Source organism: Lycorma delicatula, chromosome 6 (assembly GCF_047948215.1).
Source record: "Lycorma delicatula isolate Av1 chromosome 6, ASM4794821v1, whole genome shotgun sequence".
Classification (NCBI taxonomy): Eukaryota; Metazoa; Arthropoda; class Insecta; order Hemiptera; family Fulgoridae; genus Lycorma; species Lycorma delicatula.
The window spans coordinates 163706520-163733348 of record NC_134460.1 but is presented as its reverse complement, the minus strand read 5'-3'; the positions used below and the strand labels follow the sequence as shown (position 1 = coordinate 163733348).

Sequence of the window (26829 nt, the reverse complement as noted above, 5' to 3'; positions counted from 1 at the left end):
AAATTTGTTCATAATATGTATATGTACTTCATTTTTTTTAGAGTTTCCATTATTTTGTCAAATGTTACTGCTGAAATATTTATGCATATATATGATCCAAATATATTGTACATAACAGATAGTGAGATAAAATCATTTATTATTAACATTACTCAATATCAACAATCTCATGAATAGATTAAAAACGCTATTTTATATTTATCTAAAACCCATCGCAAACATTTCACTATACCCAGTGCAACAAAGCAATCAGTATAACACTTCTTTCTCTTATTACCTCAATTAATTTCCAGCCCTAAGACTGATAATGATTTTAAAATCATTACTCAAGTTTGACTAGGCTATTTTATATAATATACTGCACAAATTTGTTATAATCTTGCACGCATACAAAACCTGCTACTTAAACAAAACTAATATACTGAAAGCAATAACCAAAATTGTTACATACCACTGAGTATTATACAACCTCATCTAATACACCCTTCTACACAAGCTTCTCACATTCCATTACAGAATTTTAAATCACAATCCATTTATGCAGCAGAACTTTAAAAATGCTTAACACAGAGCAAAGCAAATTATTTCATTAATAAAATATGGAAGTTTTGTAAAATAATTAATTAGTAAATTAAAATTCTTCAAAATACCTGGAAATATATATCCAACAGTTATTTTTGAACAGTAATACAGTTCCCGATTCGTTAATGTTGAAAATGGTATTGTTTTTAATATTCGTCTTCTTAAAGTGGTTAGGACACCCATTTAGTATGTGCTCTGACTATATTTTTTACTTTTGTTTAGTATTTTGTTTATAAATTTCATATTGTGGTTAGTAGTTTGGTATTTATGTCCAGTTTCAATAAGATGATTTACAGAGTTTGATAATAAAGTTTTAAGTATTTGAATGCATTGTTGAACAGGAAAATGATCAAACATGTAGTAACACGAAAGTGGTTGTATGTAGAGTTATATTATAGATTTATTACTGCTTGTAACTTCTTTATCATAAATCCACTATATTTTTATTAATCATCTTGCATTTTCATACATAAAAAAAGTTATGATTGTTTATTTAAACACCAGTTTTACAAAATGATCCTTTATAATCTTAAAAACTCATTCTGGTTTTTTTTTGCAAAAATCCTAAAAGATGATATACTTTATTCCAAAATATATTTATGCATATTAAATATTTAATAATGATGACAAGCTTAGCATTTTATTAAGGTGCTTCTGAACAAAACAGTTTGGCTTTATTTTGTTATAAATGAAATCAACTTGACCATCCCATGAGAACTTACTTTTATTACTTGCTTTTTCCAATTAATCCCTTGATTAAATACTTCACACTGTAGTTTGTTGAACATCAGCGCGTCTTGGCCTTTCATTCGTAGGTCCCAGGTTCAAATCCCACTCAGGCATGACATTTTCACGCGCTACAAGATTGCCATTTCATCTTTTCCTCCGAAACAATACCTAACAGTGGTCCCGAAGGTGATATCAACATAACCTAATGGTGGCTTTGCTTACTAACCTTACTTAATTAACTTTAAATATTAAATTGGCCGATCGTTAGACTGAGTCCATAATTATGTACAATAACCATTATTTAGTGTGAACCTAATGGTTATTACACTTGTACAAGCTGAATTACAAAATTTTTAATGACTGCTGTGTTAATTATGAGGGACATAACTTGGGTAAAAGGTATTTCCAAAGAATAATCTCAATCGTAATGAATAACTTAGATCTGTAATGTGGTATATTGCAAATTTCATCAAAATATGAGGTGAAACACCGATTGTACATCATTACCAAAAATGATGTCACATATTCATTGAAATTTGCATAACAAAAATCATTTATGAAAAAGTAATAAAAGTATTGCTTTCATTTCTGGGGTGTATTATACGAAATTTCACCAGAATTACTATAAATGTTATATATTTTCACTGTAAATAACCATTAAACCAGTTAATAATATTTCTAGTGCTATAATTATACAGCTTAGCCAGAAGTATTCCATTATCACCGTATCAAATGTTTTTTAAAAGTCAAGAAATATTCCTATCACTGATTTCCAACTTTAAAAACCAGAATCTCAATTATTTTTTATCGATAACCTTTATTGGTAAAGAACTAATCCTTTCAGTGCCTGGAGAAATTTCATTTTTTTAAATTTTATTACTTTTAATTACCTCTACAATCTTAGTTGGATATAAACAAAATGAATTTAAAGACTACCAAAAGTCATTAAAATAGTTCTTAATGTTCAGTTTGGTAATTAGGTGTATTTCTATTCACACAATGATAACTCTTTATTTGCTACAATTAAAAAGAAATTAATAAATTCTTTGGCAACTAGTTTAGGTTCAATTATAATCATTGGTTCTTGATCATGATGATTAAGAATCCGCTTTTGATCATTGTTTGTGTACAGCAAACCATTTTCAGCATTACAAACTACTTTGGTACTGTTATCAATTTACAGTGTTTTGCCTAAAACGATGTTTTTGCTTGTCTAAGGTCACTGTTTAATATATTTCTATACCTCTAGTAATGTTTTCACTGTTAGGGTGATCCCTAATTTTTACTCGCACAATTTATAAATTAATCCAAGTTTAATTTTATACAATTTATTTTCCTTACATAATCACATGTAATCTTTTTTACTAAATCGTTAATAATATAAAATTAGTTAAACACTAGTGTAATATTTTGTTAATTATAAACATTATTCTAATTAATGTTATCAAGGAATGTAGTCTGTTGTAATCTATGTGATAAGCAAGCGGAAGTGATTTGTAATTCTCACTCAGTCATGTCACAGATGCCTATACTCCTAGTTCATAATTGAATTTTATAATTGTTCACCAACATTATTTTTTAACTTCTATTTTCAATATAATAAATATATAGATTAATAAGAGTCATAATAATTTTGATAAATAAAGGTTTACAGTTTCCATTTATTTAGCATTATACTTACAGAATTTTTCTGATATCAGTTATATAAATGGTCTACTAACCTCAAATCTGTAAACAGATTTATAACTTTGAAATAGACTTCAGTATGTCATATGTAAAGCAACAATTGAGATAGATAGTCTTTATTTCCTTGCAAAGATGTAAATGCGTGTCTTTGGAGAATATCACTATCATCCAGTCTTCAAAACAGCACTTTACATATTTCTTACTTCATCGTAGTCTCTTTTTCTTTATATTTTCTATTAGGAGCTTCTGTTCAATGGAAGTAGTGTTTTACATCCTTTTTAAGCAACCTTCATCGCCCTGTTGAATTGTGAATTTCAACACTAAAGCCAGCTGTTTTCCTTTGAAGATCATGATTTGATGTTAAAGATCAATTTTAGATAATTATTCAGCAAGATATCGTATCTCTTTTAGTAGTTTATTATTTCTGTCACACTTTCCCTTTTTTTGTGATTCAGCTGAACATTTTTCAGACAGATAATGGGATTGACAACATTTAAAATCACCCCGCATGTGCTGCAATTTGACATTGAGACATTGAAGAATGTTCATGGAGAATTATGATTTTAGTTTGGTTTTTATGTATGATTCAGTTTCCTGTGATCCATCAAAGCAAATGTTGGGGCAGTTACATCTTTATCCATGGAATAGCATATCAACCCATACCTGATTTTATATATACAATCTATTTAGTCCAGTGTTTGACGGTTTTTCGCCCAGAATTCTTTGGAAAAACCCGTTTGACGTGAAATTTAGAAAGAAAACAGCTCAAGGCACAAAAGTTATGTAGTGCTGATGTGTGCTTTTACCTTGAAGGGTGGATGCCACCCCTTCTCGGGGGTGGAAATTATTACATTCAAAATAACTGCAGAAAACGTTGGAGGATTAAATTATAAGCAAAATATGTTTTATCAAAACTTTTTTGTAGAGTCAATACTTTTTTAGCTATTGTGATTAAAAATGTTGATTTTTCATCCAACCATTGAACGATTTTTCACGAACAACTGAAAAACCTTACGTTTTATCGAAAACATTATTATTAGCAAAAATGAAACTTATAAAATAACGAAGAGATTGTTTTTGTTTTTTTTCTGTAGATGCAATACGAACCGAGTTATGCCACATTGACGGTAACTTTTTATTCACCAAAAACCTTTCAACATTAAATAACGGAAAAACGGAAAATTTTTTGAGGAAAACTTATAGAATATTTTTCAAAGTACTTAAAAAAGACGTTTAAAATTAGCTTAGGTAAAAGACATTAACATGAAAACTAACAGAGTTATGATGAATATAAAATGGTTGTCTTGCTCTTTTGGAGGAAAAAACAGCAATAAAACAAATGACTTTTCTGCAAGAATTGGAACTGAACGTAATCCTTTTACAATTTACTTTATTTAAGTAATTATATGTTCTAGAAGTTTAACCGGTTTGGAATGCCTATATTTGAAAAAAAAGGTTAATGCAAATATGAAAAATATTTTCAAATTTCTTTAAAAAAATTAAATTTTTTTTCACAGTATTTCAAAAAATAAAGAAAATACATAAAAAATGCTGAAGTACAAAAATTTACTTTTTTTTATTTCTATAGAATAAAAATTGATTGAGAATCACTGTTACAAGTTTGCATTTGAGTGCGAGGACCACCTTCCCCAAGCCCTTTAAACTCAGAAATTTCAAAAACAAAAGGCTTAAGGAATCTAAACTTTACGTGCCTTGCAGCCCTTAAAATCCCTGCATTATAGTTTTTTTTGAGTTACTGGATAGCTTAAAAATTAAGGAAGTTATTGTTGAAAAACCAATCGCATTTTTTCAGTGAAATTTTCAGTGCATGTAAATTTTTATATTCTCAAGAGTTTTGCAGCCTTTATGAATACATGTGAACACATTTTACTGCATCTATGTAATAGTTAGGAGAAGAAAGTAACGAAGCACTCTGTAGGCAAACACCTGCTGATGAATGATAGAACTTTGTGTGTATAGATGTATATAGGTATATTTTATAACTTTTATTTCTCTCCTTACTCATTTTATAACTTTAGTTTTTAATTTTAAGTAAACATGGTTGTTAATTTTAATCACAAGGTCAGTTTGTAAGGTTTGGGACGTTGCAATAAATTATAAAATACATTAACAACTGTAAAAAGTTTATAATTCATTATTAATGTACCATTAAAATATTTTAAGCTGTTGAAAACTAATTTTTTTTTTCGTCATTAGGATGATTCTAAGGGTTGCAAGGTTGTAACACATCATAGATTATGTTTCAGAATATGGAACAATGTTTATTCTACACATTTAAATGATTTGTAACTACAAAACACTTACATCTATAATTTTAACAATCTTTTTTCATATTAAGGGTTGAAATGTTGCAGTAATTCATAAATTATTATAAACAGTAAAGGGATTTTAATTCAGTTTAAATACACCATTAAAACATTTGAAACTGTTGAAAACTAATTTTTTTTTTTTACTTTCATCATAAGGGGGTGGTTTCTAAGGATTGAAACGCAGTAAAACATCATAAATTATATTCTACAACATAAAGGAATGTTTATTTCACATATTTAAACATGATTTCAATCTATGAAACCTTTAAAGCTATGGTTTTTGACATTTTTTAACAATGGGTAGTTTTCACTCCCAAAAAAAAAGCACACGTCAGGAACATATAACTTTTGAAGCAGAGAGTTAGATAAGCTTAATTATAAATTTTCATGAAAATCGATGTTATCGGAAAGAATTCTGAGATAATACTCTATTTTTACCGCCAAACACTGGACTAATTACTTTGTATTGATACAAATAATGTATGTATTTATTTACATAACCTTTCATTTCCATTCTTATTATCCTACATAATTAAATGTAACTTAATGCTTTATCATTATCACATTCACCCAGATAGATTACATATTTTAAGGACAATCCCTTTTGGGATTTTAAGTTGGGAATATTTTTAAAATGTAATCGCTCAGCGATTTCATTATGTCATTTATTTTCAAATGATATTTGTCTTAAGCCATTTGTCTAAGAAAATTTCTTTACTAAATTCAACTAACCAGATAATATGAAAAACAGATAACTGTGAAAATAAAAAGTTCTTAATGAAATTTCATGTAATTTAAAAATTATTTTCATAGAATTGTTTATAAAAAGCACCACATTAAATAAAAACAATATTTTGGTTTTTTTAATATATTTTTAAGCAAATGGCAACTGATTATTGAACATTGTATTTATAATTAAAACATTCAGATGTTTTCTCATTCACACAATGTCAGATTGTTACAAAATTTATCTGGGAATTCATCTGAATTTATTGTGAAACTTTAAAGAAATGTTTGACATCATATTAAATAATATATTATTAATCATGTTACATTACTTTGTAAACAGTCCATCATCTATTTCATTTCAATCTAAATTTGTAAAATCACAGTTTAGTTAAATCAAGGACTGTTGTAATTATAATCTTCATATTTCACTTTAAGCAAGTTAACATAAATTTTTTTATATTGAAATTTTAATAAAATTTGAAATTGAAAGACTTTTTCAAATTAGATTTGAGTTACCTCCCACTACTAACTATGAGGTGTGATAAAAATAATAACAAGAGTTTTAATTTTTATTAAAAAAAAATTATCCCCTTCAAAATAATTACCCAAAGGTGTAAGACACTTGTTCCAGCCTTTCTTCTAATATTCAAACATTTTGAGGATTTTTTGGTATAGCCTTAAATTCATTTAACGATCTTTACTTTTTTTCATCTATTCTTGCAAATTGTTGTCTTGTTAATCTTCTCTTAATCAATGGTAACAAGAAAGAGCCAGAAACTGCCATATCCAGAGAATACAGTGGGTTCGGTATCAGTATGTGCTAATAATCACAAATAAATAGTGAAGTGTTAGCTAGTTATTGTAGTAAATAATCCAAAAATTGTTTTCCCATATTTGTGATCATTTTCAAACTGCGTAAAACTGCTAAGTAATACTATTAGTCATACAACCTTGTGATAGAATTCAAGTGGACATTCTATTGTAAACGAAAAAAAAAAAAAATTGCTTTAAATTTTATTGAATTTGGTATACAATTTTTTTGTCTTTGTTCTTCAGCAAACTTCCACTGGAATGATTCGAACTTTGTTTCAATATCATAACTGAATACCCACATTTTGTCACCTGTTACGACATATTTGAGTAATTCAGGTCATTTGTATTATCAAATAACAATTGTTTTGCAATGTTGCTTTGTTTAAAATTAAATAGTTTTGGAACAAATTTTGCTACTTCTCATTTCATGCGCAAAATTTCGGTCAAAATTATTTCATATAAGCAATAACAGATTTCAACCTCTTCAGCAACTTCTCTAATACTGATTCAATGATTATCGATCATAATTTCTTTTATTTTGCCAATATTTTTGTTGTTTGTTAATGTTTTAGGACATCCAACCCTTTTTCATATTCATGGCCTTCTTGAAACCATTTTATCGCTTATAAACTCGTGGTTTCAAAATGTATTCCTACCTAAAAACATTCTGTAACATCTTCTCTGCACTTTATCAAATTTTCAATGCAAAATTTAATCCGAATCCTTTGTTCTGTCATTTTCAAACAAAATAAATCATCATAATAAAATATGTCTTAATAACTTGGTTGCCAAATCTGAACTATATGTCTAATGTTGTTGAAAATGGTGATATACATTATTGACAATGCTGCCATTATATGGGAAAAAGACAAACTCAGTAAAAATTAGCAACCACAATTAAAAAATTCTCTTATTTTTCACTTGCGTATGTTTTTATTTTTATTTTATATTACATTTATAATAATTAACATTATGATAATTTTGTTTCCAGCAGATAATAATGCAACATTTGCTGATTGTAGAAGACATTTCTCGGTCAGTGATTTACCTCTAGAAAGCAATGTCCTGAAGAAAGTGGCCAGCCTCACCCTCGATAAAGCAACTCTTGAACAGAAAATAACTCGTCCAAAGTTTGTACCTGAGAAACTTGATTTTCAACTCTATGAAAAGTTTGAAGGTGAGCTTCTGTTTATTATTTTTTAAATCATGATTCTTTACTGTGATAAGTAACCCAACCTAACCTGTTGTGGGTTAATGGTATGACTAATTCAACCCTAGTGGATTTTTTTTTTTCTATAAGTAAACTGAATTTTACCAAATCATTTACGTCATAACAATGTGATAGCTTATTAGGAGATTTTACTGCAAAAAGTACATTGGTTTAATACCTAAATAGATTAAATAAAATAAGCAACTCATTTAGCTTAATATTAAATAACAAACACACTTATTTAATATCATAGCAGACTCTAAGTATATTATTGTTGGTGCTCAAATTATTTGTACTTATTAGAAGTCATATAAAAGAAACTAACCACTGAATTTTAAAAAAGGTCAGATTAAAATTTACATAATTTTATTCTGTATTTGGTGATTGTGGATCTTTTATTCTTTATTAATGTTTTAAGTTATGTTTTTGTTATGAGAACAAAAAAGGCACTATTTTTTGCATCTTCTGTTTGCACAACTTGATTGTTCAACTACTGTACAAAATCCTGCTCAAATTTTTACACAAAGTAACTCGTTCTATTTCCTTATTACATCTTAAATTCAGATCTGCACTGTTTATAAGTTGTTAATAAATTTGTAAAACTATATTTTCTTAGTAATTATATAACATAGTAACATGAATCAAGACTCTGTGACCTCATCAGTATTTTGAAATGATGTATATCATAAAAGTTATCACAACCTTGACTTCTTTTTAGAAATTTTTTTATGCCAAGAAATAATTCTTTTAATTGAGCTGCTAAGGGAGAAAAAATTAATAGAGAGTAGGTTAGTTCACTTTCTTGGCTTCTTGCCTGTGGGTGCATGGTTGTTAAACTGTTTCTATTATAAATTTTATATAGTACTACTTATTAGCATGAAACTCTAACTCTATTCTGTTTTCCTTTGTTTAGCGATTCATTTATATATCCTCTACGTTTTTTGAATGATAGTTAATTATAGGATTAATTTATTGTTATTTAATGTTGAATTGAGAAAATGTTCCAAATGCAATGAACATCTTATGGATTGAAATGCAACAATATAATGTACTTGTCCCAGAGAAATAAAATAAAAACTAAAGCATCTAATTTCAAACAGAATAGAAAAATTACTGGATGCTCACCCTACAATTTCTATATTAGTTAGACTGGTTTCTAATGCTTAACATGATGTATACATTCTGGATATTGTAACAGAAATCATTTAAGATTAAACATTGCTGGAATATTGATAATATATTTTATAAACTTACTTTTAAAGTAGAAAGTAACTGCTACTAGTATGAATAATCTAGATTTATGTTATTATAACATATAAATAACATATAAAATGAGATTATAGTATCTCTGTATTGTCTATGGCAATTAGTAAATATGTTAGTATTTTATAGAAAAATCAATTAATTAAATACAAGAAGGATGTTTTTGTCAGATTAGTAATTATTCAAAGTCAGTGGCAGCTGGCAGCTTGTAGCTAAAATTAGTGGGGTGCTGCTCCAGAAAATTTTTTTCTGGCCTTCTCAAGGCCATGGGTAAAGTTTTCTGTAAAATAAAAGAACCGGAAAAAATTAATCAAATAGAACAGCTGGATTAAATTAATCTAATAATAATCTAATTCTACATTTCAAGAATATGGTACACAGTTTTTAAGCACATTGTGCTTAAAAACCGTATTCGGTTTAATGGAATAAATAATAAAATGTCAATACAGCTAATATTTTTTAGTATTATTAGATAATAACTTAATAAAATGTCCATTTAAAAACACTATAATCCAGTGGCGCTTAATTTAAATTTCTATGTACACAGAAACAAATACATAATTAGTTTTTACTAATTACCTCCTTTTTCGCCTTTCCAGCGTGTTTTTGGACAGATTTAGCAATCAAAAACTCCTTGCTCTGCACCATATTCTGATCACTACTGAAAAAACAACTAAACCGCTTTTATATTCCTTCCACCGATTAAGCTAGAAAAGGGAATGAACAAGAACTTCCATACACACATGGAGTAAAAAAAAACAAAATACTATCTTCCACCAGCATGCCAGGGTCAACACTGCGGGAGCGACAGTGCTCTATCTCCCTTGCAGCCTCGCATGCAGCTTTCTATGTGCACATGCACACAACAGTCAAACACTACCCTTCTGGAACTGTGAAGTGCACAGTTCCATGGAAAGATTTTTGTATCTTTTCAGAAACTGGGGAATGGCTACTGACATTAAGTTTAAGGATTTTATATTGTACAAATATAAAGAAAGAATTAAAGAAAAAAGGACTCATTATATTAAATGTTATCGATAATATCAAGTGGAAATAGGGAGTGCTGCAGTTCCACATGCCTATACGCAAGTCACCACTGTTCAAAGTATAATGTAAACTCTATGTACTATGGGTTTTTATGCGTAAAAGACATGCCTGGCAACAATGATTTAGAGTTCAAAGTTTTCTCCACCAGTAATGAAGGAATAATATATTTATTCCCTCAAATTTGGCCAGTTGCCAATATGCTCCGATTATTAAACCATCAAACCATAAAAATTTGTTAAAAAATCCTCAAGTTAGCAATAATTTTTATAAAATATTACATTCATCGATTTAAAATAATGAGAAAACAGAGAGGTTGTTCCATGTTTCTATATCATATATTTCTGTAGATAAAATGGTTTTATAAATTAAATACCTCATAAACTTTCACATCTGAAATTCAAAATGCGGTCAAGTTAATAAAATGGGCTCTCTTGGGTAAAAATTTGAGCAGGATTGATTCAGTAGTTCTTTAACAGTAAGTGATCATAGTTAAGCTATGTGGCAGAAGACTTAAAAAATGTTGCCTTTAAAAAAATTAGTAAAAATAAAAGTTCTGAGCTGTTATGTTTTTATAATTAACAGTTAATAAAATATTCTATGTCGAATTCCAATCAGACTCGGCATTACTCTTACGCTAAAAAAATTCAGCGAACATAAAAAAACTATAATTTTGTATCAGGCCTGTTCTTTCTAGAGAAAATAAATTAATAATACTTGTAATGTTTGCAGGCAACCTGATGTGAGACATAAATCCTTTTTTAAAACAACCTTATCGTTCTCAGCAACAAGATCCTATTGTAGATTTATTAAAAAAATTTATTGTGAGTGAAGTGATTTCTGAGCTAAATTTCTGGTAGCTGAGCCAAATATATGGTTACATACCAGAATGCCAATCCCGGTGAAGTGCGGGTAATATTCAGTTCTGCAATTGGCATCTTCATTCTGTTTGCCACAGGCACTGACTGTTTAGCTATTATCGTAACGCTCACAGAATGCAACTCTGATTGGAGACTAGTATCTCAGTTACTTTACACACATCATAGTCATATACTTACAGATAATGTAAAGCAACAAATTAATATGCTCCTTTCTGTTGTGAAATAATGTGTTACATATATTGTTTCAATTCGGCAGATTTGGTTCAGTTATAAGTTTTAACAGTTTATAAGTATATTTATGATTAGGCTATAGACAAAGCATAAAAATGAAAGACTTGAAGAATGAACATAAATGATAATAATGTAGTCCACATGGTTTGAATACCATTAAATGTATTACCAAAGTCAGTGTTTCCATAATTATCCTGCTTTTATTGTTATGTTCCAAAGAGATTGTAAAATTTGTTATTTTGTTTTCATCTGTGTGTATACCTATTGTACTTAAAATCATCTATTTTCTTAATTTTTTTACTTCCTTGTATGAAGTAAAGAAAGTATTGTGATAGTGAAAAATTCTGGTTTTCAGATTTTAATGGAAATATCCATTTTGACTAGTTTCAGCATGACATCTGTATGTACATATGTATCTCGCATAACTCAAAAACAATTAGTCATAGGATGTTGAAATTTTGGATTTAGGAATGTTGTGCATCTCCCCTTTTGATTGCAATCGACTGAACCAAAAGTGTCTAAACAAGCCCAAAATCCAAATTTTTCGGATTTTGGACTTTTTCTTAACTACAGTAATAAGCCCTCATTGAGAGCTTTTTAACGATATATCATACATAAGTGGTACTTATTTTCATTGGTTCCAGAGTTATAGCCAAATGAAATTTTAATTAATGAAATATTTGGATCTTACAAGGTAAGGTACATTGGTTCGAATCAGACATCATCTCCTTGTTTTAACTTTTTTTTTTTTTTAAATATATTGATTTATTAATAATTAATAATTATTAACCTCTTATTGTAAAAAAGTGTTTTACAATAAATAATAAATTCAATAACAGTAAAATATAAAAAAGTATGAAAAAATATCAGAAGTTATTAATGAAATATAATTTTATGTACTTTTCCTTTAAAAAAAATATATGTGTGTAATTTAATAGGTGTACAAGGAAGTCATGTGGTGTCTACGTCAGATTTTTTTTAATAAGGCTTTCAGTTTAATTCATTAAGTTTAGTTACTAAATTTGCAATTGTCTTAATGTAGAGTTTTGTATTATTATGAATAACAACATTTCTTCAGATCATTCGTGTCATTCAACAACTTCAGACCATTTCATGTCAGTAATATTAGAAGTTTTGATAATATGAATATCATAGTCATAAAAGATCATGTCCACATTTGTTTAGATGTTTGTCAGATAGATTCATCATGGTTTGAGCATACAGATTGAAAATGGAATAATGTTTGTTAGTCACCAGTTTTTAATTTCTTCTTTTCCTGAAGCAATTTTGTGATATTCTTTCTTTTTTGCACTTATCTTTTAACCTATATAAATTTAATACGTCCTAATTACTCGCTTAACTGTTTTCTGCATTTTCCATTTTTTTTTAATTTTGCAAAAAATTATCCTATAACTGTATAACCAAAGAAATTTCTGTTTAACTTACTATCTCACCTAACTAATTTTAATTATATGTTAAATTTAGCCATTTCTTATTTTTATGATAATAATCTTCCTGAAATGGGTATTAGTATTTTTTTTCTTTTAGTGTGCAGAAAATATTTTTTTTTAAATGTGATAAGATTTCTCTTAAGATAAAACATTCTTTGTGATGTAAATCAGTAGTTATTCCCAGAAAATGAAATAGCCAAATTTTTTTAGTAATCGTTTTCCAACTAATTCTTAATTTTTAAGTGAGAGAAAAAGAATAATATTAATATTTCAGTAAAACCTTTCAGCGTATCAATTTTTTTGGGATATGCTGAACAGAGTCTAGGATGAAATATACGTATTAATTAATTATACTACTGGAAAATCATCTAAAGAATTATCTATTTTGAGAAAATTTTCTTCCTCTTTAAGTAAAATAATATTAAAATCCATTTACTTTTTCATATGTAAATTCCCAATTAACTTATGGTACTCTGATTTTAGGTGATAGATTATCAGTTAGCAAATTTATTATATTTTACAAACAGGCAGTAAATATAATTTTTGAAGTTGATAAGTGTTTCTGTAAACCAATTTAAAAAAAAAATTAAATATCTAACATCTATATCTGTTCTTGCATATATAGAAAAAGATGTTGCAGATTTTTTTACCGGCTCATATTTTTGGGCACTTAACAAGAAACAGATCATTATTAAAAACTGATCACCATATAGTGAAGTCTAAAATAATGTTTTCTTTACCTGAGAACATAAATTATTTAAATAAATTATTAAGGATTGTGCAAGAGTTGACTTTGTAGGATGGTGAATTTTGTGACACTGCAACACATACAATTTTAAATTAATTTTTTGTAGGTATTAAATAATGTTTTAACTGATTTTTACAAATACAAATAGTGGCCTAAATGTAATGCACAGTCGCTCATACCTCGCAATTGAAACAAATATAACATAAAAGTACATTTTATTTTCAAACTTAAATTTATTTTTCAATATAATCTTCATTATACATATTTCTTCCAACAGTGAACCTGTTTTATCGTTCCATCAGTGAAGAATGTCAGCAGTCTTTTTTTGATACACGACCTCGCAGCATCCTTAAGTTCATAATCTGTAGTAAAATGAATACCCTTAATAACTCTCTTTATTTGCAGAAAGGGGTGAAAATTGCAGAACACCAAATCTAGTTAGTATAGAGAATATGGAATAGGTTCAGATTTCAACTACCCAACAGTCTCAGCAGATGCACATGATGTGTGTGGCTAAGCATTATTTTGTTGCAGAATTATCAGCTCTGTAGATTGTCAGAAATAAAATGCATTTCTCCTAAGGTGTTTTAACGTCTCTATGAATTGCATATAATTTACAGCCGACCCGGCTTCCAGGTAGTAGTATGCATATGTTTGGAACCCTCTACAAACATATTTTTCTCTAGCCTAGTTCTGCAATAATGCGTCCTACTTATTCTTTTGATATGCCCAGCTAGGTATGTTGTAAGATGTGACAGGCATTTTGAATCGATTCATCCACCTCCTTTTTCTGCTTGTTTGGCTCCTTTAGGGTGCTTCTCGTTTACAGAAACCTGTTAATCGCTGCAAGGCTCATCCTCAAATATTCTCTTTACTAGCATATGATGCACAAAATTTTATTACCCGCCTACTCACAGCATTTTGATCGACAGTTTCATCGCCGTAAACACACGTGCTAGTGAACTTCATTAGCACTCCTTTTTCAGTAGTGAACTCTCATTAGCGCTCACGTAAAAATTATGTCGCATTGTTTTAGACCTTTTGACGTTGTCATTATACTCGACTTCATAACAACGGTGATTAACAGAAAATAAGAGGGCGTGGATTAACAAACTTATTTAATGTTAGCAGTAGGAGAATGAAATCTACTAATATATATGATTTTTGTAAAGAAAGTCATTTCATATGTAATTTTCATTAACGTTTAGGAATTTCATTAAGAAAATAATTTTATATTTTAGTATTAAATTTAAATGACAACAAGATGACAGGACCTGTTGCTTAGTGCAACATTGCTCTCTAGTAATGTTCCACTGTGCAATACATTTTAGCCGTCTTTGAATATTGTGTAAATTGATCATCAACACAAGATATATCAAGTCATTGTATGTGCAGCGGTTCAGTAATCTTCTGGTTATATTACGATCGCTGGTTATCATAATAATCTTATCACGATTGGAAACTTATAGTTTTGATACTTGCAAAACATTATTAGTCATGTCATAGTGATTCTATTATGTAGATCATTACAACAAAGTAAAATATAGTCGTATGCCTAAAAATAATAATCTAAATAATTTTATTAAAATACTTTATTTGTATTGTAACACAATTACACATTTTATAGCTCATCAGAAATGTTTTTAGGTTTACTGCCCCACAAGTAATCAAAAGTAAGTACTCCAACATTATTTGTCTAAAAGTATCGATGGGAATAATTGGAGGAAAAACTTAATCGAATAACATTACTAAAGAACAAAATCAATGAATGAAAGAGTAATAGTTATATAGTTCCTATAATTATTTTATGAAATAATAGTGATGAAACTATGCAAAGATATTAAATAAATAAAATTTGTACTAAATAATATAATATTTGTAAAGGCTGTGATAATTAATTATTTGAATATGTATTCTAAGTACATATTAAACAAAGTACTCAAAACATTGAGATGTATCTATTTAATAGCTATTGTTTAATGATATATCAACTGTGTAATATAGTTTTTATAAAAAGAAATCTTTTAATTTTATTTTATTTTTAAATAAGTGGAAAGATCTTTTAGATGGCGAATTAACTTACAAAGAATCTGAAGCATATTAATATTTTCTCATCAGCCAAAAAGTATTATATTACTTACAAAGGAAAATAGATCTTTTGTCTAATTTGATATAAGTAAATAGTATTATTTTTACAAATAATTTTTCTTTTTTAGCAAGCATTGCCGATATGTAAACATTATTCGTGAATATTCCGACTATTAAACCTGCCAAACAACTTACAGCCCGTTTTTGTATCTTGAAAACTTCTTTGTTTTAAATCCCAAGATATTAGAGGAAGAGTAATAAGTACTCGACAATGATTCCAAGCACGGTCATTGATAATGATGCTTCAAAATGAAATTAGAGTTTCTTGTTACAGACAAAATCAATTTGATCATCCCACAAAAATCTTTCGTCTAATAAAGGCATCCAAATTTCATATACTTATAAAAAATATCGTATGATAAGCATCTTTGTGCAAATGTATTTGGTCTCATACGCTCGGTTGTAATCTACTTAAGTTTCGATATATTTGCTCAGCCTGAGGTTCTTTATTTTGTTGAAAAGTTTTTTCACAGTCTTATCGGAATACAATTTTATAGAACATTCAATATAATTTTCAAATGATGTAAACTATCACGTTTCAATCTAGCTTTGTATTGTTCTGATCTTTCTACTGGTTTTATGAGCGATAAAAACGGTCATGTTTGTATCTACTTTCTCTTCTGATATTTCTGATTCCTTACTTTATGAACGGTATAACCGGTTAAATTCCAGCTTACTTTTTCGTCATTCTGATGTTTCTACTACTCTTTTTTGATACAAATAATTACGTTTTAAACTATCATTACATTGTTTTAGATTTGAAGCTATTGTTTCTGATAACAAATCATCTTAAATATTTTAATCTATAAGATTGTTCGCCGGTTCATATACTCTTTTAACTGTTAGTTTTTTTGTCTCGCTTATTCTTACTTGTTTTGAAAAATTATCATTTATTACCAATTTTCATTTATCATTCAATAATTTTATGTGAGATACATACGTACAGACGTCATGCTGAAACTAGTCAAATGGATTCAGGGTTGGTCAAAATGGATATTTCCGTTGAAATCTGAAAACCGAAATTTTTTTGCTATCACAATACTGCCTTTACTTCGTACAAGGAAGTAAAAAGATATTAGTAAGTAAGCACAAATCTGGCCATTTATCATGATAAACCAAATGAAAGTAAATCTTTTTCGACTTTCATTCTTAGATTTTTCTTTGATTCCTTTCATAAAGAGTACTCTCTCAAAAATTTAATATTGTCTGGACATTTTTAAATCAACAAAGTGGAAACAATCACATAAATTGAAATGGCCGATCATCAAGGAAAAAGATTTTGAGAACATTCAGAATTACTGTTGGATTATTAAAATCAACATAAAACAAGCAAAAACAAAATGCAATCGATAAATGTAATATGATGTATAATTATTTATAATTTATCATTGAGAAGACCCCGTGCTTCTTTTATTATTCATAAAATGAAATAAAAGATGATTATCGTAAAGAAAATTATTTAATCTCTTGTTTCAATGAACCTAAATGATGTTTGTAAAGAAAGTAGTTTCATATGTAATTTTTATTAACGTACAGGAATTTCATTAAGAAAATAATTTTATATTTTAGTATTAAATTTAAATGACATTATTTTTTATTCTTTTTAGTGCGTATATTATTTTATAGATTTTAAATAAAAGCGTATTAATTTTTTTTACGGTTAAGGTAGTAGTTTTTGTTAATGAAAAAGAATGACTAGGTTACAGTATATGTGTTCTGCGTCTATCCTTTTTAATAAAATATTAAAGTAATAAAATAAAATAATAATTAATGTATAAAAAGTAATTTATTACATTTATTCACAAATTTAAATTGAGAGCAGCGATCTGCCAAATATTTAAACTGTTTACATTATTCTAAAGAGTCATATTTCGCTTGGACAGTTGTTGTAATTCATTTTTAACAGACTCCAAAAAGGAGGGGATTCTCTCTCAATTCAACCCACACAGAATATTAATGCAGAATATTAATAATAGAGGAATCCTTTAATAACTTTTTCAATAGTTGAACATAGAAGAATGAAATTTACTAAACGCTTCTACCTCAAACCAATCCATTTTTCAGTATGAACCACCGCATCCCTTACCACCCGTGTGGGGAAAAAGTAACTCAAAAATTTAATTAGAAAGTGTACAGCTGTAACAAATCATTTTAAAGAGCGTTGAAAAATAACAATTGTGATGTTAAAAAAATTCAGGCTACTACAACCCTAACCAAAATTGCACCCGTATAATTTTTTTCACAACCAGATTAAAAAATGGTACTTCAGAACATCCAGTTTTAATTGTTTCTTTTAAAATAAAAAATTATAATGAATTTTAATAAACCCTGCTCAGTGGTTACTGACAATAAGATATGATCTTAAAGACTAGTTTGACGTATTCAACTCGTGAACCAACATTCTGTATAGCGGTGAAATGTTACAACCATCATATCACACTAAAAATTAAAATCACACTAAATTAAAATTTAGTGTGATATTTACATGTATAATTTTCATCATGGTTGAAATCACTATATCCCATATCGCTCCATATTGGACCAAATCACTATCTTACCTTAGCTATATAGGTAACATCTCGGCATTTCGTGTGGAGGTCCCGAGTTCAAGTACCGGTTAGGCATGATATTTATACTTTCTTGTGTGAAGTAAAGGAACTATAACTTGCACTGTCACCCGCACTGTAACTTGTGATCGCAAAAAATTTTGGTTTTCAGATTTCAATGGAAATATCCATTTTGACCGTCCCTGAATCCATTTTGATTAGTTTCAGCGTGATGATGTCTGTACGTATATATCTTGCACAACTCAAAAACAATTAGCCATAGAATGTTGACATTTTGGATTTAGGACTGTTGTAACATCTAGTTGTGCACCTTCCTTTTTGATTGCGATCGACTGAACCAAAAGCGACCAATAAAGCCCAAAATCCAAAGAAATTTGGACTTTTCTTAATTGCAGAAATAAATAATCCTTCATTGAGAGATTTTCAATGATTTCTCATAAGTGGTACTTATTTTGATCGGTTGCAGAGTTATATCCAAATAAAATTTTAATTAATTAATATTTGGATTGTACAAGAGTTCACACATCTGTTCGAATCCGACTTCATTAACTTTTTTTTAAATTTAAATATATTGACTTTTTTAATAACTATTAACCTCTGATTGTAAAAAATGTGTTATTTGATTTAATTGGCGTACAAGGAAGTGATGTGGTGTCCACATCAAATTTTTTAGTTAAATGTTTTTAATAATTTTTAAGTTTTATTTCATTTAAAATAATTACAGACTAAAATAAATATTTTAAAATTTACAAAACTTTTTAAGTATATAACTACTTTTCTAGACGTTAAAAATAACTTTAACAACAGTATCATACCAGAAATCATAGATTTTGTAAATATTTTTAATTAATATTTCTATTGATTGTTTATAACTACGAAATATATGTCGACAAAAAATATTTTTAAACATTTGTGAATTTTATCATCGTTGCCAATATTGAAACAACATCAAAAGTCTACAGTAATTTTTTTTTTTTATCATGCGGTATTCTGCCTGTCGGCAGGTCCTTGTCACAGGACCTTGTAATACCTTACAGCGGTTCCGGAGGCTAAACAGAAAAAGAAACAGAGAGGTCCTTGCTACCATTGTTGCTTCTACTTGTTTCTGTCCTATGCTTTTTTTGTATGCTTTAGTATAGTAGTAGAAGGTGGCTTGTGTATATTTTTAAATCGTATTCATACAAAATTTATAAAAATAAGTCGACTCCGTTCTTTATAACTGTAATTTTTTTAAAATTGTTACAGTTTATATAAATGCGAGGTTTAGTCAAATGTAAACCGGACGTTTTGTTTTCACTGCCCGTTTACGAACCCGAGCGAGCTGACGCGAAGGGATATTGACAGTGGAAATATAGGAAAGTTTACTGGGATTTCTCCCGCCACCACCCCATTCGATCGCCCTACAGCGTAAGGCCGAATGTTCGTGCCACGAAGGGCTCAAAGAGTTTAAGCGACTAATTCCCTATCAAGCTCTTAGAGCTAACCTAATAGCGTAAAGTATAAGCTTGGTAAATACACCGTTAGCTTTTTGTGTCCAGCCGTTCACTTGTCATATATAAAACTAAATCGGGTAGGCGCACCCTTTCTATACTATAATATATGACTATCATAAATATAAAAGTTATCGCGTCAATTTAAATCTGAGGACAGCAATTCGCTGCCACGCCTATGTCGCTGAATGCCAGCAAGTACCTGTTCACCGTTTGTAGCGCTTGGAGCCATCGGCCGATGGCTGACCATTCTTCGAAGGGAGTCTCCTACAGCAGTTCGGTAGGAGTATTTTCCCTTAATAAACTACTGATGCCGGTTGAACAACGCAGCCGCATCAAGGAACTCCCACACGGTCCGACCATGCGGCTCACGCCAAATTGACTCGCCGTTTGCGAGTGGTTAATTTTCCCCTTGACTTCTAAGTTCCAGGGTGCCCGATTTATCCCCCCCCCCCCACCAAAGAGCGGGGCAGTCGAATATCATATGTTCATCTGACCGGACCTCCTTGCAGACGCACAGCTCATCAGTTGCCATGCGGAACTTGAACAGATATTGTTTCAAATTAACGTGGTTGATGAGCATCTGGGCTTCTGTTGCCCTTAAAGATGAACTTGAGGCGTACCTTTCCACCAGATCCTGTATTTATAAATTTACAGGCAAGGGATTTTTTGGTTTGTTTGGCAATTCTCCCGCCACCACCCCATTCGGTCGCCGTAAAACATAAGACCGAATGTCTGTGTCGCAAACGGCTACTGAGCCTCGAAACAGTTTAGCGACCGGTGTCCTAATAGCTCCTAGAACTTTCCTAACAGCATGAGCGGACTAAACGCGGTGCCATACATCACCGGCTTACATGTCCCAACCGCTCGCTTGTCACACCTCGTCAGCTACTAAAAATATATTTGACTTCAATAAATAAAATGATATCGACGGCAATTTGCTGCCACGCCTAGATCGCCGATTGCCGGCAAGTACTTGTCCACCATTTAAAGCGCTTGAAGCTTTAGTTGGCTGGATGCCAGCCGTAATTGTCGGGTAGCTTCCCACAGCAGCGAGGTAGCTACTGATGCCGGTTGAACAAAGCAACGGCATCAAGGAACGCCCACACCGTCCGACAGTGCGGCTCTCGTCACATCGACTCGCTGCTTACGAGTGGTCAATTTTCACTCTAAGTTCAGGATGGACTGAGTTCTGGCCGCCCCCAAGAGCCGGGCAGTCCAACATCATGTTTTCGTTCGGCTGAAACTCCCCGCAGACGCACGGCTCATCGGTTTAAATTCACGTGGTTGGAGAGCACTCGGAAAAACGAAAGAGAGGCGTACCGTCCCCCCAAGTCCTGTATAAATTATACAAGGACCTACCCTTAGTCGTGGCGTGCCATTCTCGCTGCCACGCATCCATCGCGGGGCTGTAAAACCTCCTCCGCAGGGAGATTGGTAACTCGTCGAAATTTAGAACCGGTGCATTGCGGTCACCGTTCCGCTTCGGTACTGGCCCGGCTCGAAACCGCATCCGAAATGCCTCGGCCTCCCTACCTCTTCGTAACTTCCACATGGCCGCCCGAACTTTCACAACTAAATCGATTGAGAGATCCTTTCCCAATACGGTGGTAGTATCGTAGGAGGTTGTTTTAAAAACGCCAGCGCATACAATTAAGGCTGTGCGCTGGGCGCTCCTCAAATTTTGAATATGGGCTCGATTTCGAAATACGAGTGTATCGTATTTTATTTATTTATAAATTTTACGTTGAAACCTGTCGCATTGAAACAATAGGGATCGATTTTGTCGTAACGAAAACGATTCGATCATCCCGCGAAAATGTATCGACAAACATGACACCGCTAAAATTTTATCGTATAGTCCATTGATTCTCAAACTTTTTCGCCCACCACCCGCATTGAGAAACAAAATTTTTCTAGCGCCTCCCAAAATGTTTTAAACTTACTTTTGTTAAAAATAATAATCGCAATTGCCGTTTTTAAGATGGGCTCTGAAAAACGGCGATTGCAATTATTGTTTTTAACCGTGCCGTATCCTATTTCTGAGTTGAAACTTACTTTTTACTTTACATTTTGGTTTGAAATATCAGGAAAACATAATTTTTGCCTATTTTTTTTTTAATCGGTCATCGCTTTCCTAGACAGCCTGAACGCCCCAATTTTTTGTGGGCCTTCTACCGACCCCCTCAAGGCCTTCAGCGCCCACAAGGGGGCGTTATCGCCCACTTTGAGAACGAATTCTGTAGTCGAAAGAAATACTATCGTTATCGATAATGGGAATACTGTTTACGCGATTAACAATAGTAATCTGAGAAGCGTACTGCAATGATTTTGAAGTTTAAACTGTTACGATTCATCCGATGGATGCAGTTATTTATATTTTAAATATTAACGCAAAGTAATTATGGTATTTCTTGTGTAATATTTATGTAAAGATTCACACAGACAATGCCATCGTATTCTCGTCCTTCACTCTTTCCCGTCGTTATTTTTCCTTTATCTACTCGTACTTCTTTTTTTACACATTCATCTATATATATGACGTTAAAGGTTACCGATTAGGTTCGTATTTTCCCACCCGTCAAATCCCTAATTCTGTTGAACTATTACCTTCAACAAATTGTATTTGAGCCGATTTAGGTTTTCCGTCGTAGTCTAAGTAGCGATAATTGTTTTTTATTATAATGTATGGAAGTTATTGAAAACAAATGATAATTTCATAAATGAAATTAAACTGCCGTCTCTCTGCAAAACTGTCATTTCGAGTATAGTCTGCTAAATGAAAGGATGCTTCTGAAATTCGCCTTTTAGTTACTATAATTATTCGTTTTCTTAAGTAAGTTTAATTACACGATTTAGTTTTTATATAAAGCATTATACACCGAGATGTTGGCCTCAACGAAACAGACTTTCTTTTTTTTTGTAACGAATAGATTTAAACAAACTTAAATTACATAATTAATAACCTCGAGTTACGAAGTAATTAAGAAATTATTAATAATTTTATAAAATGCGAATGAATTATATATAATAAAAACAAATTACAATTTTTATTTTAACGAACTTGTAATGTTCCTAAAAATATTAACGCACGTTTACGAGCAGCTACATATCGGTGATAATACAGCGAAGGGGTATTTAAGCAACAGCGATGGCCGTATCTTCAACGGGTAAGTCGCGTTCTTATAGCGGAGCAAATCGTTAAAGAAACGTTTTAGTGATATAGGTTTTTAATTAATTTTACTTCTTTTTTTAACATTCTATGAAAACAAACAATTACATTTTTGAGTTTTTGTTGTAAAAAATTGTTAATGTGAAAAAACGATTCGATACTGCAGAAGTATATGGAGAAAACAATCTTTTTTTAAAGGCCCAGCCACTGCGAAAATATCGGGCGAAACTATCTGCGACTTGCCAAGGTCAAGATAGGGATTATTATTTTTTTCTTTTCCTGTTTAGCCTCCGGTAATTACCTTTCAGATAATACTTCAGAGGATGAATGAGGATGATACATATGAATGTTAGTGAAGTGTAGTCTAGTACGGTCTCGGTTCGACCGTTCCTGAAACGTGCGGTTAATTGAAACCCGACCGCCAAACACCGGCTAGTATTCAAATCCGTGTAAAAATAACTGACTTTACTAGGACTGAACGCTGGAACTCTCGACTTCCAAATCCGCTGATTTGGGAAGCGCGTTCACCACTAGACCGACCAGGTTAGGAGGGGAGTATATTTTAACATATGTAAACCGCACGTTCGACAAAGATTTTTGTCAAAGTTCTAGATAACGTTACAAAGTCCTTTTCAATGATATAACGGCATACGTCTCGGATGAAAACAGAATTTTCCTTACGTTTACTCGACAAAGTAGTACCAGGTTTGTTAGAAGTTGATGCTATTTTTACGTAATCGGTGAAAATTTTTATCTGTAAATTGTTAATTTAAACGATAACACGTAAGCGAGTATTTGGCTGAAAAAGACTTGCTATTTTCGAAGCGCGAGGCCTTATAATCATTAACGAAAACATACACGCAGATTCGTTCAACGTTTCGGTAAGAAAGCTTCCTCCGTAGTAACGCTCCGAAACCGAGGAAAAACCCTTTTCCACAGCCTCAGTCCTCGATTTGAAACGATCACGACACCCTTTTATAAAGTCTCCCGTTTGCGATCGAGGAATGTCGATCGGCTGAGAGCCGGTGTCGGAGACTGCTTTTAACTCTTTGGTTCTTCAACGTTGAAAATAATATCTAAACGCACTTGTGCGATGATAAAATGCTTGCGGATAATCAAGGAGGACGTAACGCGTGTAATTTAAAGTTATAAACCGATGACAAATTCTTCACGTCTATCGCTTTATGCGAGTGAACGCTCTACAAGGTCAGAATTTGCGTTTACAAAAAGAAAGGTGGCGAGTGTCATGTTTGTCGCGTTTTTCTCAAGAATTTAAACGGCCGTTTTTGTCGTTCGAATAAGTTCTTTATAAACTAATGTAGAAAGGAACAAGGTTTGGTTCGGTATATATTGGAATTTTTTACGGTGGTTTATCGAGAAATTATTGCGGTATCATTTTTTACGGTATTTAAAAGGATTGTTGATCGTATCGTGCGTTATCTTGCCGTAAGAAAAGATAATTTATTAACGTTATTATTTGAATTATTATTATTAATATTATTCTAATCGCATATCGTAATATCGCCTTCGGGATGCAACTTGTTTTTAAAGAGTTATACGATTAGCGTTACGCAATATAATTGATCAACTACGATTTAAATGTAGCCTATTGTTTTATTATATAATCGTTATTGAATTTGCGACTTTTTTTGTATTTTATCTATGAGATTATTCTCATAGCGGATATATTTTTTAGTTGTGTTATCTCTACGATAAAGTATAAGAAGAAAATATAACAGAATGTTAATTATTCAAAAATCAGGCAAACCTTTTTTTTTTTTTGTTTTTTCCAGTAATATTGAAACAATTAAAACAGTATGATGTAAGTGTTTTTTTAACCATTTCAACGGTAAGGTAGGATTTTATTTATTGTAATCAAATACGATTAATATCTCTGTAATTCGTTCAAGTTTTTTTTTTTTGTTACATAACAATATCGCTTAATGTTACGTTAAGATTCGCGTGCAATCAATTACAGTAACAATGTGACGAGTTTTATTTTTATTTTTTGTAAAACGTATTGTTACTCTCTACTACAGCTCTATTGTTGCCGCAGCAAAAGCGAAATTATAAAGGAAAAGTATAGCGATCGGCCAAAGGTTTGGATATCGGGGTTTGGCACATATCGACGTAAGTTATAGCAATTTCCGGAAGATTTATTCGTCGGCCAGTATTTGATCGATGTCTGCGGACTGGCTGGACATAAATTCTTCGTAAACGGTTCAAAATATATTTTTACGAGAATATGTATATATATATATATGGATCAATGATGGCGCTTCGTTTTGGGCAAAATAAAAAAAAATACGAGAGTTCTAAGGTTCCGATCCTAATAAAGGCGCTTACCTTTATACGGATATGAATACTGGATCGTGGATACCGGATATTCTTTGGCGGTTGGGTTTCAATTAAACACACATCTCAGGGGTGGTCGACCTGAGACTGTACAAGACTATACTTCATTCGTACATATCATCCTGATTCACCCTCTTAAATAATACCTTACGGCTGCGCGTATCAACCTTTCAGTATTTGCGACCCGATTTTCAATCGTAATTTTCATCGCGCTCCCCCTCTCGTAAAATAATAATGTACTTTGAGTATTTTGACGCCAAAGCTACACTACACCTTAATTACAAACCTTACAAATTACCAAGAATAAATAAATTTATTGATATTTGGCAACGCCGATCCGTTCCATCGACAAAACCAGAATCGATGCCTCTGTATTGTTCTTGTCTTACATTCACCATATCGGACATTCTCGCGAAGTTCTGATTTGTCTAGAACATTCTGGAACGTCTGCGCTAACCTGTATAAATGCTGCACCTCGTTCGATTCCAGCCGGTCTCAGTCGAGTCGATCCTTCTATCGCACTCGAATCTATAGTGAAATTTGTATTGTAATTTGCGTGTTGATTGCCGTTCACGGTATTATGTATTCGCGAAAGTAGATTTATACAGAATCACTGATACATTTTTAAGCGGGCGTAAGCGAGCATTATACGATAGTGAAGCATCGACAAGTGTACAGACGAGCGTGGTACCGAAAATAAAATCGAGAAAATATTCTCAAGAATACTTAAATTTTGGGTTTATCAGTACTGAAGTAAATGAAGAAGAAAGGCCCCTGTGTGTCATTTACTCAAAACTTTTGGCAGTAGACGGCATGAAATCTAATAAACTTAAACGACATTTGGAAACGCTTCACCGAGTACGTTAACAAATCCCGATAATTCTTCTGACTAAAATTACAGTCGTACGAAAAGCAAACATCATTTTTAAATAAAACTTTGTGAATGAAAAAGCTTTACTGGCCTCTTACAAATTTCATATAAAAAAGCCTGACACCATCGGCGAAGAAGTTATTTTGCCAGCTGCAATTGAGATTGTAAAAACTACGGTTGGAGATAATTTTTCCAAACCTCTTTTGATTTGTATATAATATTTTGCCCGTACCTCTATCAAATGATACTGTTGCCGTCAAATCGGTGATATAGCTGAAAATGTATAGCATCAGCTTTTCGGAAAGTTGCGTGACAAATTGCTTTTAACTCGGCTTGATGAGGTAACAGATAACAATAAAGATGCGATTTTGTGATGGTATGTCGGCAATAAAAGAACTACTTTTCTGCAAATCGATAGAAAAGCAACAGCGCTCGCATTATTTGCTAATTTAAATGATTTTATAAACGAGGCAAACATAGAGTGGAAAAATCGCGTCGGAATACGCACCGATGGTGCTCGTTCAATTTC

At 31.1% G+C, this 26829-nt stretch overlaps 2 protein-coding genes across 6 annotated transcripts in view; one reads left to right on the top strand and one right to left on the bottom strand.

Moving 5' to 3' along the window:
* Gpa2 (Glycoprotein hormone alpha 2) overlaps window positions 1-26829 on the bottom strand; it is a 179520-nt gene that overhangs the window by 88987 nt on the left and 63704 nt on the right. The window lies entirely within an intron of this gene.
* capu (formin protein cappuccino) overlaps window positions 1-26829 on the top strand; it is a 92119-nt gene that overhangs the window by 1875 nt on the left and 63415 nt on the right. For 4 of the 5 annotated variants that reach the window (XM_075369015.1, XM_075369012.1, XM_075369011.1 and 1 more), the window contains exon 2: window positions 7861-8046. In XM_075369015.1, the coding sequence (XP_075225130.1) occupies window positions 7861-8046 (186 nt within the window). The remainder of the gene's footprint in view (window positions 1-7860; window positions 8047-26829) is intronic. The other variant, XM_075369013.1, reaches the window with a different exon arrangement.